The sequence below is a fragment of the Chiloscyllium plagiosum genome, unplaced genomic scaffold (assembly GCF_004010195.1).
Source record: "Chiloscyllium plagiosum isolate BGI_BamShark_2017 unplaced genomic scaffold, ASM401019v2 scaf_6794, whole genome shotgun sequence".
NCBI classification, from domain to species: domain Eukaryota; kingdom Metazoa; phylum Chordata; class Chondrichthyes; order Orectolobiformes; family Hemiscylliidae; genus Chiloscyllium; species Chiloscyllium plagiosum.
Genome location: NW_025214454.1, coordinates 5,818 through 19,467, shown reverse-complemented (window position 1 = coordinate 19,467; position 13,650 = coordinate 5,818). Strand labels below are relative to the sequence as shown.

Genomic DNA, 13,650 nt, shown 5'->3' with positions numbered 1-13,650 from the left:
AGTGCAGATGGTCAGTGATCCTGGAGCATGGGGATAGTCAGTGCTCCCAGAGCGAGGATGGTCAGTGATCCCAGAGCTGGGATGGCCAGTGATCCCAGAGTGGGGATGGTTACCGAGCCTGGAGTGCAAATGGTCAGTAATCCTGGAGCAGAGATGATCAGTGATCCTGGAGTGGGGGTAGTCAGTGATCCCGGATTGGCGATGGTCAGTGAATCCGGAGCCGGGGTGCTCAGTGATCCCTCGGTGGGGATGATCAGTGATTCCGGAGTGTGGATAGTCACCAAGACTGGAGCAGGGATGGTCAGCGAGCCCGGAGCGGGGATGGTCAGTGATCCCAGATTGGGGATGGTCAGTGATCCCGGAGCAGGAATGGCCAGTGATCCCGCAGTGGGGATGGTCAGTGATCCCGGATTGGGGATGGTCAGTGAATCCGGGGCTGGGATGCTCAGTGATCCCGCAGTGGGGATGGTCAGTGAGCCTGGAGTGAGCATGGTCAGTGATCCCGGAGCGGGGATGTTCCGTGATCCCAGAGGGTGGATGGTCAAGTCATCCCAGAGTGGGCTGGTCAGTGATCATGGAGCAGGGATGCACAGTGATCCCGGGGTGGGGATGGTCAATGTTCCAGCTGTGGGGATGGTTACCGAGCCTGGAGTGAGGATGGTCAGTCATCTCAGAGTAGAGTGGTGACAGTCAGTCATCCCAGAGAGGGGATGGTCAGTGATCTCGGAGCGGTGATAATCAGTGATCCCAGAGTGGGAATGGTCAGTGATCCCAGAGTGAGGATGGTAATTGATCTCAGCGACGGGAATGGTCAGTGACCCCGAATGGGGATGGTCACCGAACCTGGAGTGGGAATGGTCACTCATCCTGGAGTGAGGATGGTCATCAAGCTCGGAATGGGGATAGTCAGTGATCCCAGAGTGGGAACGGTCAGTCATCCTGGTGTGGGGATGGTCACTGAACCCAGAGTGGGGATGGTCAGTGATCCCGGGGCAAGGATGGTCAGTCATCCTGGTGTGGGGATGGTCACTGAACCCAGAGTGGGGATGGTCAGTGATCCCGGATTAGGGATGGTCAGTGATCCCGGCGAGGGGATGGTCAGTGATCCCAGAGTGGGGATGGTCAGTGATCCCGGAGTGGGGATGCTCAGTGATCCTGGAGCCGGGATGCTCAGTGATCCCTCAGTGGGGATGGTCAGTGATTCCGCAGCGGGGATAGTCACCAAGATTGGAGCATGGACGGTCAGCGATCCTGGAGCGGGGATTGGCCGTAATCCAGGAGCACGGATGATCAATGATCCTGGAGTGGGGATGGTTAGTAATCCCGCAGTGGGGCTGCTCAGTGATCCCACAGTGAGGATGGTCAGTGATCCCAGAGCGGGGATGGTCAGTGATTCCAGATTTGGGATGGTCACCGACTCCAGAGTTGGAATGGTCCGTGATCCCAGTGAGGGGATGGTCAGTGATCCCAGAGCAGGGATGGTCCGTGATCCCAGTGAGGGGATGCTCAGTGATCCCGGAGCGGGGATGGTCCGTGATCCCGGAGCGGGGATGGTCTGGGATCCCAGAGTGGGAATGGTCAGTGATCACACAGTGGGAATGGTCAGTGATCACACAGTGGGGATGGTCAGTGATCCCAGATTGGGGATGGTTCGTGATCCCAGTGAGGGGATGGTCAGTGATCCTGGAGTGGGGATGGTTAGTAATCCCGCAGTGGGGCTGCTCAGTGATCCCGCAGTGAGGATGGTCAGTGATCCCACAGCGGGGATGGTCAGTGATTCCAGATTTGGGATGGTCACCGACTCCAGAGTTGGAATGGTCCGTGATCCCAGTGAGGGGATGGTCAGTGATCCCAGAGCAGGGATGGTCCGTGATCCCAGTGAGGGGATGCTCAGTGATCCTGGAGTGGGGATGGTCCGTGATCCCGGAGCGGGGAGGGTCTGAGATCCCAGAGTGGGAATGGTCAGTGATCACACAGTGGGGATGGTCAGTGATTCCAGAGTGGGGATGGTTAGTAATCCCGGAGGGGCGATGGTCAGTGATCCCGGAGCAGGGATGGGCACCAAGCCCGGAGCGGAGAGGGTCAGTGATCCCAGAGTGAGGATGGTCACCGAGCCTGGATTGGAAATGGTCAGTGATCCTGGTACAGGGATAGTCACTGATCCCGGAGCGGGGATGGTCAGTGATCCCGGAGTAGGGATAGTCACTGAGCCTGGAGCATAGATGGTCAGTGATCCCGGAGTGGAGGTGGTCAGTGATCCCGGAGTGGGGATGCTCAGTGATCCTGGAGCCGGGATGCTCAGTGTGGGGATAGTCAGTGATCCAGAGTGGGGATGGTATGTGATCCCGAAACAGGATGGTCACCGAACCCAGAGTGGGAATGGTCAGTGATCCTGGAGCAGGAATAGTCTGTGATCCCGGAGTGGGGATGTTCAGTGATCCCGGAGCCGGGATGGTCAGTGATCCCAGAGTGTGGCTGGTCAGTGGTCCTGGATCTGGGATTGGCAGTAACCCCGGAGTCTAGGTTAGAGTGGTGCTGGAAAAACACAGCAGGTCAGGCAGCATCGCATAGTGGGAATGGTCAGTGATCCTGGAGTGGAGGTGGTCAGTGATCCCGGAGCAGGAATGGTCAGTAATCCCGGAGCAGGGATGGTCACTGAGCCTGGAGTGGGGATGGTCAGTGATTCCAGAGCATGGATGGTCAGTTATCCTGGAGTGGGGATAGTCAGTGATCCAGAGTGGGGATGGTATGTGATCCCGAAACAGGATGGTCACCAAGCCCGGAGTGTGGATGGTCAGTGATCCCAGAGCAGGGAGAGTCAGTGATCCCAGAATAGGGATGTTCAGTGATCCTGGAGTGGGGCTAGTAATTGATCCCGGAGTGGGGTTGGTCAGTGATCCTGGAGTGGGGATGGTCGGTGGTTCTTTCACGTGGATGGTCAATTATCCTGGAGTAGGGCTAGTAATTGATCCCAGAGTGGGGATAGTCAGTGATCCCTGAGCGGGAATAGTCAGTAATCCCAGAGTGGGGATGGTCAACGATCTCACAGTGGGGATAGTGAGTGATCCTAGAGCGGGGATGGTCAGTGATTCTGGAGTAAGGATGGTCAGTCATTCTACAATAGGAATGGTCAGTAATCCTGGAGTGGAGATGGTCAGTGATCCCGCAGCGGGGATGGTTACCGAACCCAGAGTGGGGATAGTCAGTGATCTCGGAGCAGTTATAATCAATGATCCTGGAATGGAGATGTTCAGTGATCCTGGAGCCGGGATGTTCAGTGATCCTGGAGCCGGGATGGTCAGTGATTCGGGAGCAGTGTTGGTCAGTTATCCCGGAGTGGGGATGGTCAGTGATCCCGGTGTGGGGATAGTCAGTGATCCCGGAGCAGTGCTGGTCAGTGATACTGGAGTGGGGATAGTCAGTGATCCCGGAGCAGGGATGACCTGTGATCCCAGAGCAGGGAGATGTCAGGGGATGGTCAGTAATCCTGGATCGGAATGGTCAGTGTTCCCGCAGCGGGGATGATAATTAATTCCGGCAAGAGGATGGTAAGTGACCCTGATCGGGGATGGTCGCCAAACCCGGAGCGGGGATGGTCAGTGATCCCAGAGCCTGAATGGTCAGTGATCCCGGAATGGGGATGGTCAGTGATTCCAGAGTGGGGATGGTCAGTAATCCCAGAGTGGGGATGGTCAATGATCCCTGAGCGGGAATAGTCAGTAACCCCAGAGTGGGGATGGTCAGTGATCTCTGAGCGGGAATAGTCAGTGATCCCGGAGTGGGGATGGTCAGTGATCCCGGAGTGGGGATGGTCAGTGATCCTGGAGTGGGGATGATCAGTCATCCTGGAGTGGGGATGGTCAGTGATCCCATGTGGAGATGGTCAGTGATCGCGGAGCAGGGATAGTCAGTGATCCTGGAGTGGGGAGATGTCACCGAGTCTGGAACGTGAATGGTCGGTGATTCGGAGTAGTGTGAAGACAGTCAGTCATCCCAGAGAGGGGTTGGTCAGTGATCCCAGAGTGGGGTTGGTCAGTGATCCCAGAGTGTGGGGATTGTCAGTGATTCCAGAGCAGGGATGGTCAGTGATCCCAGAGCGGGGATGGTCAATGATCCCGGATCCGGAATAATCAGTGGTTCCATATTGGGGATTGGCAGTTATCCCGGAGTGCGGAATTACAGTGATCCCAGAGTGGGGATGCTAAGTGATCCCACAGTTGGGATGGTCACTGATCCTTGAGTGGGCACGGTTAGTGATACCAGAGCGGGAATGGTCAGTGATATTACGGGGATAGTCACCGAGCCTGGAGCAGGGATAGTCAGTGATCCGGGAGTGGTGATGGTCACTGATCCCAGAGGAGGGTGGTCACCAAGCGCGGAGTGGGAATGGTCAGTGATCCCGGATCTGGGATTTTGAATAATCCCGGAGTCTGGATTAGAGTGGTGCTGGAAAAGCACAGTAGGTCAGGCAACATCCTGAAGTAGGGATGGTCAGTGATCCCGGAGCAGGGATGACCAGTGATCCCGGAGTCGGGATGGTCAATGATCCCGGAGTGGGGATGATCAGTCATCACGAGGTGGGGATGGTCAGTGATCCAATAGTGGAGATGTTCAGTGAGCCTGAAGCAGGGATAGTCAGTGATCCTGGAGCAGGGAGATGTCACCAAGTCTGGAGCGTGGATGGTCAGTGATTCGGAGCAGGGAAGGTCTATGATCCCAGAGTAGTGTGAAGACAGTCAGTCATCCCTGAGTGGGGATGGTCAGTGATCCCGGAACAGGGATGGTTAGTGATCTTGGAGTGGGGATGGTCAGTGATCCTGGAGTGGAGTTGGTCAGAGATCCCAGAAACAGGATGGTCACCGAACCAGAGTGGGAATGGTCAGTGATCCTGGAGCAGGAATAGTCTGTGATCCCAGAGTGGGGATGGTCAGTAATTCCAGAGCATAGATGGTCAGTGATCCTGGAGTGGGGATGGTCAGTGATCCTGGAGGGGAAAGGCCACCAAGCCCGGAGTGGGAATGGTCAGTGATCCCGGATCTGGGAATTTCAATAATCCAGGAGTCTAGATTAGAGTGGTGCTGGAAAAGCACAGTTGGTCAGGCAACTTCCTGAAGCGGGGATGGTCAGTGATCCCGGAGCAGGGATGACCAGTGATCCCTGAGACGGGATGGTCAGTGATCCCGGAGAGGGGGATGATCAGTCACTACAGAGTGGGGATGGTCAGTGATCCCAGAGTGGAGATGGTCAGTGAGCCCGGAGCAGGGATAGTCAGTGATCCTGGAGCAGGGAGATGGCACCGAGTCTGGAGAGGTGATGGTTGGTGATTCGGAGCAGGGAAGATCTGTGATCCCGGAATAGTGTGAAGACAGTCAGTCATCCCAGAGAGGGGATGGTCAGTTATCCTGGAGTGGGGATGGTCAGTGATCCTGGAAACGGGATGGTCACCGAACCCGGAGTGGGAACGGTCAGTGATCCTGGAGCAGGAATAGTCTGTGATCCCGGAGTGGGGATGTTCAGTAATTCCAGAGCATAGATGGTCAGTTTTCCCGGAGCAGGTATAGTTAGTGATACTGTAGTGGAGATGTTCAGTGATCCCGGAGCCGGGATGGTCAGTGATCCCAGAGTGTGGCTGGTCAGTGGTCCTGGATCTGGGATTGGCAGTAACCCCGGAGTCTAGGTTAGAGTGGTGCTGGAAAAACACAGCAGGTCAGGCAGCATCGCATAGTGGGAATGGTCAGTGATCCTGGAATGGGGATGGGCAGTGATCCCAGAGTGGGAATGATCAGTGATCCCACAGTGGGGATGGTAATTGATCCCAGTGAGGGGATGGTAAGTGACCCCAATCGGGGATGGTCACCGAACCTGGAATGGGGATGGTCAGTGATCCCGTAGCGGGTAAAGTCAGTGATCCCGGAGCGGGGATGGTCACTGAGCCCAGAGTGGGGATGATCAGTGATCCCCGACAGGATGGCCACCGAGCCCAGAGTGGGATTGGTCAGTGATCCCAGAGTGGGGATGATCAGTGATCCCGGAGCGGGGATGGTCAGTGATCCCGGAGTGGGGATGGTCAATGATCCCGGAGTGGGGATGGTCAATGATTCCGGGGTTGGGTTGGTCCATGTTCTCTGAGCGGGGATGGTCAATGATCCTGCAATGGGGATGGTTACCAAGCCCGGAATGGTGATGGTCTGTGTTCCCGGAGTAGAGTAGTGACAGTCAGTCATCCCAGAGAGGGGATAGTCAGTGATCCTGGAGTAGGGATGGACAGTGATCCAGTCATCCTGGAGTGGGGATGGTCAGTGGTTCCGGAGTAGGAATGGTCGGAGATTCCGGAGTAGGGATGGCCAGTCGATCTGAAATGGGAATGGACAGTGATCCCAGAGTGGAGATGGTCAGTGATCCCGTGGACAGTGATCCCAGAGTGGAGATGGTCAGTGATCCCGGAGTGGGGATGGTCAGTGATCCCTGAGCAGGAATAGTCAGTAATCCCACAGTAGGGATGGTCAGTGATCCCGGAGTGGGAATAGTCAGTAATCCTAGAGTGGTGATGGTCAGTGATCCCGGAGTGGGGATAGTCAGTGATCCTAGAGTAGGGATGATCAGTGATCCCGGAGCGGGGAAAGTCAGTGTTCCCAGGGTGGAATGGTATGTGACACCGAAGCGGGATGGTCAGTGATCCCGGAGTGTGGATGGTCAGTGATCCCGGAGTTTGGATGGTCACCGAGCCCGGAGTGGGGATGATCCGTTATCCCAGAGTGGGGATGGAAATTGACCCGGAGTGGGGATGGTCAGTGACTCCGATCGGGGATGGTCAACGAACCTGGAGTGGAGATGGTCAGTGTTTCCGGAGTGGGGATGGTCAGTGGTCCTTGCGTGTGGATGGTCAGTGATCCTGGAGTGGGGATGGTCAGTGATCCTGGTGCGGGGATGGTCAGTAGTCCCAGAGTGGGGATGGTCAGTTATCCTGGAGCGGGGATGGTCAGTGATCCCAGAGTGGGGATGGTCAGTGATCCCAGAGTAGGGATGCTCAGTGGTCCATGCGCGTGGATGGTCAGTGATCCTGGTGTGGGGATGGTCAGTGATCCTGGAGTGGGGATAGTCAGTGATCCTGGAGCGGGGATAGTGATCCCAGAGTGGAATGGTATGTGACCCCGAAGCGGAATGGTCACCAAGCCCGGATTGGGGATGGTCAGTGATCCCAGAGTGGGGATGGTCCGTGATCCCGGAGCAGGGAAAGTCAGTGATCCTAGAGTAGGGATGGTCAGTGATCCTTGAGTAGGGATGGTCAGTGGTCCTTGCGCGTGGATGGTCAGTCATCCTGGAGTGGGGATGGTCAGTGATCCCTGAGTGGGAATAGTCAGTAATCCAAGGGGGGGAATGGTCAACGATCTCAGAGTGGGGATGGTGAGTGATCCTAGAGCGGGGATAGTCAGTGATCCTGGAGTAGGAATGGTCAGTGATTCCGAAGTAAGGATGGTCAGTCATCCTGCAATGGGGATGGTCAGTGAGCCTTGAGCTGTAATGGTTAGTGATCCCAGAGTGGGAATAGTCAGTCATCCTGGAGTGGGGATGGTCAGTGGTTCCGGAGTAGGAATGGTCGGAGATTCCGGAGTAGGGATGGCCAGTCGATCTGAAATGGGGATGGTCAGTGATTCTTGAGCGGGAATGGTTAGTGATCCCAGAGTGGGGATGGTTAGTTATCCCGGAGCAGGTATAGTCAGTGATCGTGGAGCAGGTATAGTCAGCGATTGCAGATTGGGGATGTTCAGTGATCCCAGAGTCGGGATGTTCAGTGATCCCGGAGCGGGGATGACCAGTGATCCTGGAGTGGGGATGATCAGTGATCCCGGAGTAGTGTGAAGACAGTCAGTGATCCCAGAGTGGGTATGGTCAGTGATCCCAGAGTGGAGATGGTCAGTGATCCCAGAGTGTGGGGATTGTCAGTAATCCCAGAGCAGGAATGGTCAGTGAACCCAGAGTGGGAATGGTCAGTGATCCTGGAGTGGGGATTGTCTGTGATCACGGAGGGTGACTGGTCTGTCTTCCCGGAGTGGGGATGGTCAGTGATCCCAGAGTGGGAATGGTCAGTGTTCCCGCAGCGGGGATGGTAATTAATCCCGGCGAGGGGATGGTAAGTGACCCTGATCGGGGATGGTCGCCGAACCCTGAGTGAGGATGGTCAGTGATCCCAGAGTGGGGATGGTCAGTGATTCCAGAACGGGATGGTCAGTGATCCCAGAGTGGGGATGGTCAGTGATCCCTGAGTGGGAATAGTCAGTAATCTCAGAGTGGGGATGGTCAGTGATCCCGGAGTGGGAATGGTCAGTGATTCCAGAATAGGGATGGTCAGTGGTCCTTGCGTGTGGATGGTCAGTTATCCTGGTGCGGGGATGCTAAGTGATCCCGGAGAGGGGATGGTCAGTGATCCCAGAGTGGGGAAGGACAGTGATCCCAGAGTGGGGATGGTCAGTGGTCCTTACGCGTGGATGGTCAGTTATCCTGGAGTGGGGATGATCAGTGATCCTGGTGCGGGGATGGTCAGTGGTCCCAGAGTGGGGATGGTCAGTGATTCTGGAATAGGGATGGTCAGTGGTCCTTGCGTGTGGATGGTCAGTGATCCTGGAGTGGGGATGATCAGTGATCCTGGTGCGGGGATAGTCAGTGGTCCCAGAGTGGGGATGGTCAGTTATCCTGGAGCGGGGATAGTCAGTGATCCCGGAGTGAGGATGGTCAGTGATCCCAGAGTGGGGATGGACAGTGATCCGAGAGTGGGGATGGTCAGTGGTCCTTACACGTGGATGGTCAGTTATCCTGGAGGGGGGATGGTCAGTGATCCTGGAGTGGGGATAGTCAGTGATCCTGGAGTAGGGATGGACAGTGATCCCAGAGTGGAGATGGTCAGTGATCCCGGAGTGGGGATGGTCAGTGATCCCTGAGCAGGAATAGTCAGTAATCCCACAGTAGGGATGGTCAGTGAGCCCGGAGTGGGAATAGTCAGTAATCCTAGAGTGGTGATGGTCAGTGATCCCGGAGTGGGGATAGTTAGTGATCCTGGAGTGGTGATGGTCGGTGATCCTGGAGTGGTGATGGTCGGTGATCCTGGAGTGGGGATGGTCAGTGATCCTGGAGTGGGGATGGGCAGTGATCCCAGAGTGGGAATGGTCAGTGATCCTGGAGTGGGGATGGTAATTGATCCCGGTGAGGGGATGGTAAGTCACTCCAATCGGGGATGGTCACTGAACCAGGAATGGGGATGGTCAGTGATCCCGTAGCGGGTAGAGTCAGTGATCCCGGAGCGGGGATGGTCACTGAGCCCAGAGTGAGGATGATCAGTGATCCCCAACCAGGATGGCCACCGAGCCCAGAGTTGGATTGGTCAGTGATCCTGGAGTTGGGATGATCAGTGATCCCAGAGCGGGGATGGTCAGTGATCCCAGAGTGGGGATGGTCAATGATCCCGGGGTTGGGTTGGTCCATGTTCTCTGAGCGGGGTTGGTCAATGATCCTGCAATGGGGATGGTTACCAAGCCCGGAATGGTGATGGTCTGTGTTCCCGGAGTAGAGTAGTGACAGTCAGTCATCCCAGAGAGGGGATGGTCAATGATCCTGGAGTAGGGATGGTCAGTGATCCCGGAGGGGGGAAAGTCAGTGTTCCCAGGGTGGAATGGTATGTGACACCGAAGTGGGATGGTCAGTGATCCCGGAGTGTGGATGGTCAGTGATCCCGGAGTGGGGATGGTCACCGAGCCCAGAGTGGGGATGATCCGTGATCCCGGAGCAGGAATGGTCAGCGATCCCGGAGTGGGGATGGTAATTGATCCCAGAGTGGGGATGGTAATTGATTCCGTAGCGGGGATGGTCAGTGACTCCAGTCGGGGATGGTCAATGAACCTGGAGTGGGAATGGTCAGTGATTCTGGAGTGGGGATGGTCAGTGGTCCTTGCGTGTGGATGGTCAGTTATCCTGGAGTGGGGATGGTCAGTGATCCCGGAACTGGGATGGTCACCAAACCCAGAATGGGGATGGTCAGTGATCCCTCAGTGGGAATAGTCAGTAATCCCAGAGTGGGGATGGTCAATGATCTCAGAGTGGGGATGGTGAGTGATCATAGAGCGGGGATGATCAGTGATCCTGGAGTAAGAATGGTCAGTGATTCCAAAGTAAGGATGGTCAGTCATCCTGCAATGGGGATAGTCAGTGAGCCTTGAGCAGGAATGGTTAGTGATACCAGAGTGGGGAAGGTCAGTCATCCCGGAGTGGGGATGGTCAGTGATTCCGGAGCAGGTATATTCAGTGATCCTGGAATGGGGATGTTCAGTGATCATGGAGCCGGGATGGTCAGTGATCCCGGAGCCGGGATGGTCAGTGATTCCGGAGCAGTGTTGGTCAGTGATCCCAGAGTGGGGATGATCAGTGATCCCGGAGCAGGAATGACCAGTGATACCGGAGTGGGGATAGTCAGTGATCCCAAGTGGAGGTGGTCAGTGATCCCGGAGAAGGGATAGTCAGTGATCCTTGAGCGGGGAGATGTCACCGAGTCTGGAGCGTGGATGGTCGGTGATTCGGAGCAGGGAAGGTCTGTGATTCCAGAATAGTGTGAAGACAGTCAGTCATCCCAGGGAGGGGATAGTCAGTAATCCTGGAGTGGGGATGGTCAGTGATCCCGCAGCGGGGATGGTCACCGAACCCAGAGTGGGGATAGTCAGTGATCAGGATGGTGGATGGTCAGTGATCCAGATGGTGGATGGTCAGTGAACCCAGAGTGTGGGGATTGTCAGTAATCCTAGAGCAGGGATGGTCAGTGATCCCAGAGTGGGTATGGTCAGTGATCCCAGAGTGGGAATGCTCAGTGATCCTGGAGTGGGGATTGACTGTGATCACGGAGGGTGGCTGGTCAGTCTTCCCAGAGTGGGGATGGTCAGTGAACCCGGAGTGGGGATGAGCAGTGATCCTAGAGCGGAGATGATCAGTGATTCCGGAGAAGGAATGGACAGTGATTCCAGAGTAGGGATGGTCAGTGATCCTTGAGCGGGATGTATTAGTGATCCTGGAGTGGGGATGGTTAGTGATCCCGGATCAGGTATAGTCAGTGAACCTGGAGTGGGGAAGTTCAGTGATCCCGGAGTGGGGATGTTCTGTGATCCCGGAGCAGGGATGACCAGTGATCCCCGAGTGGGGATGGTCAGTGATCCCAGAGTGGGAATGGTCAGTGTTCCCGCAGTGGGGATGGTAATTAACCCCGGCGAGGGGATGGTAAGTGACCCTGATCGGGGATGGTTGCCGAACCCAGCGCGGGATTGGTCAGTGATCCCGGAGTGTAGATGGTCAGTGATCCCAATGTGGGGATGGTCAGTGATCCCGGAGTGTAGATGGTCAGTGATCCCAATATGGGGATGGTCAGTGATTCCTTAGCGTAGATGGTCAGTGATCCCGGAGTGGGGATGGTCTGTGATTCCAGAGCGTAGATGGTCAGTGATCCCAATGTGGGGATGGTCAGTGATCCTGGAGTGTAGATGGTCAGTGATCCCAGAGTGGGGATGGTCTGTGATTCCAGAGCGTAGATGGTCAGTGATCCCAATGTGGGGATGGTCAGTGATTCCAAAGCGTAGATGGTCAGTGATCCCAATGTGGGGATGGTCAGTGATTCCAGAGCGTAGATGGTCAGTGATCCCGGAGTGGGGATGGTCAGTGATCCCAATGTGGGGATGGTCAGTGATCCCGGAGTGTAGATGGTCAGTGATCCCAATATGGGGATGGTCAGTGATTCCTTAGCGTAGATGGTCAGTGATCCCGGAGTGGGGATGGTCAGTGATTCCAGAGCGTAGATGGTCAGTGATCCCAATGTGGGGATGGTCAGTGATTCCAGAGCGTAGATGGTCAGTGATCCCAGAGTGGGGATGGTCAGTGATTCCAGAGCGGAGATGGTCAGTGATCCTGGAGTGATGATGGAAAAGCACAGTAGGTCAGGCAGCATCCCGGAGAGGGGATGGTCAGTGATGCTGGAGTGGGGATGGTCAGTGATCCCAGAGAGGGGATGGTCAGTGATGCTGGAGTGGGGATGGTCAGTTATCCCGGATTGGGAATGGGCAGTGATGCTGGAGTGGGGATGGTCAGTGATCCCAGAGAGGGGATGGTCAGTGATGCTGGAGTGGGGATGGTCAATTATCCTGGATTGGTAATGGGCAGTGATCCCGGAGTGGGGATGGGCAGTGATCCCGGAGTGGGGATGGGTTGTGATCCTAGATCTGGGATGGGCAGTAATCTGGGATCCTAGATAGAGTAGTGCTGGAAAAGCAGAGAAGGTCGGGCAGCATCCTGGAGCGGGGATAATCAGTGATTCCAGATTGGGGATTGGCAGTAATCCCGGTACGTGGGTGGACAGTGATCCCAGAGTGGGGATGCCAAGTGTTCCCAGAGGGACGATGGTCAGTGATCCCAGAGCAGGGATGGTCACCGAGCCCGGAACGGGGACGTTCAGTGATCCTGGAGCGGGGATGGTTAGTGATCCCGGAGCAGGGATGGTCAGTGATTCCGGAGCGGGGATGGTCAGTGATCCCAGAGCGTGAATGGTCAGTGTACCCGCAGCGGGGATGGTAATTAATCCCGGCGAGGGGATGGTAAGTGACCCTGATCGGGGAAGGTCGCTGAACCCGGAATGGGGATGGTCAGTGATTCCAGAGCATAAATGGTCAGTGATCCCGGAATGGGGATGGTCAGTGATCCCGGAACTAAGATGGTCACCAAACCTGGATTGGGGATGGTCAGTGATCCCGGAGCGGGAATACTCAGTGATCCTGAGGGTGGATGGTCAGTGGTCCCAAAGAGAGGATGGTCAGTGATCCCAGAGTGAGGATGGTCAGTGCTCCTGGAGCGGGGATCATCACTGAAACCTGAGTGGGGATGGTCAGTGATCCCAGGGTGTGGGGATTGTAAGTAATCCCAGAGCAGGGATGGTCAGTGATCCCAGGGTGTGGGGATTGTCAGTAATCCCAGAACAGGGATGGTCAGTGATCCAAGAGTGTGGGGATTGTCAGTAATCCCAGTGCAGGGATGGTCAGTGATCCCAGAGTGTGGGGATTCTCAGTAATCCCAGTGCAGGGATGGTCAGTGATCCCAGGGTGTGGGGATTGTCAGTAATCGCAGTGCAGGGATGGTCAGTGATCCCAGGGTGTGGGGATTGTCAGTAATCCCAGTGCAGGGATGGTCAGTGATCCCATGATGTGGGGATTGTCAGTAATCCCAGAGCAGGGATGGTCAGTGATCCCAGGGTGTGGGGATTGTCAGTAAGCCCAGAGCAGGGATGGTCAGTGATCCCAGGGTGTGGGGATTGTCAGTAATCCCAGAGCAGGAAGGTCAGTGTGATCCCAGGGTGTGGGGATCCCGGAGTAGTGTGAAGACAGTCAGTCATCCCAGAGAGGGGATGGTCAGTGATCCCAGAACAGGGATGGTCAGTGATCCTGGAACAGGAATGGTCAGTGATCCCGGCCATGGATGGCCAATGAACCCGGAGTGGGGATAGTCAGTGATCCCGGAGAGTGGATGGTCAGTCATCTCAGAGAGGGGTTGGTCAGTGATCCTGAAGTGGGGATTGTCAGTGATCCTGGAGTGGGGATGGTCAGTAATCCCAGAGTGGGAATGGTCAGTGATCCC

The 13,650-nt window shown here is 55.8% G+C and overlaps 1 protein-coding gene across 1 annotated transcript in view; it reads left to right on the top strand.

Annotated features, from left to right (window-relative positions):
* Positions 1–1,118: 1,118 nt before the first annotated feature.
* The window catches only part of LOC122547899 (interferon-inducible GTPase 5-like), a gene marked incomplete at its 3' end in the record, with an annotated part of 18,345 nt that continues 5,813 nt past the window's right edge, over positions 1,119–13,650 (top strand). The window contains exon 1 of the mRNA XM_043686462.1: positions 1,119–1,577. Coding sequence (XP_043542397.1) covers positions 1,119–1,577 — 459 coding nt within the window. The remainder of the gene's footprint in view (positions 1,578–13,650) is intronic.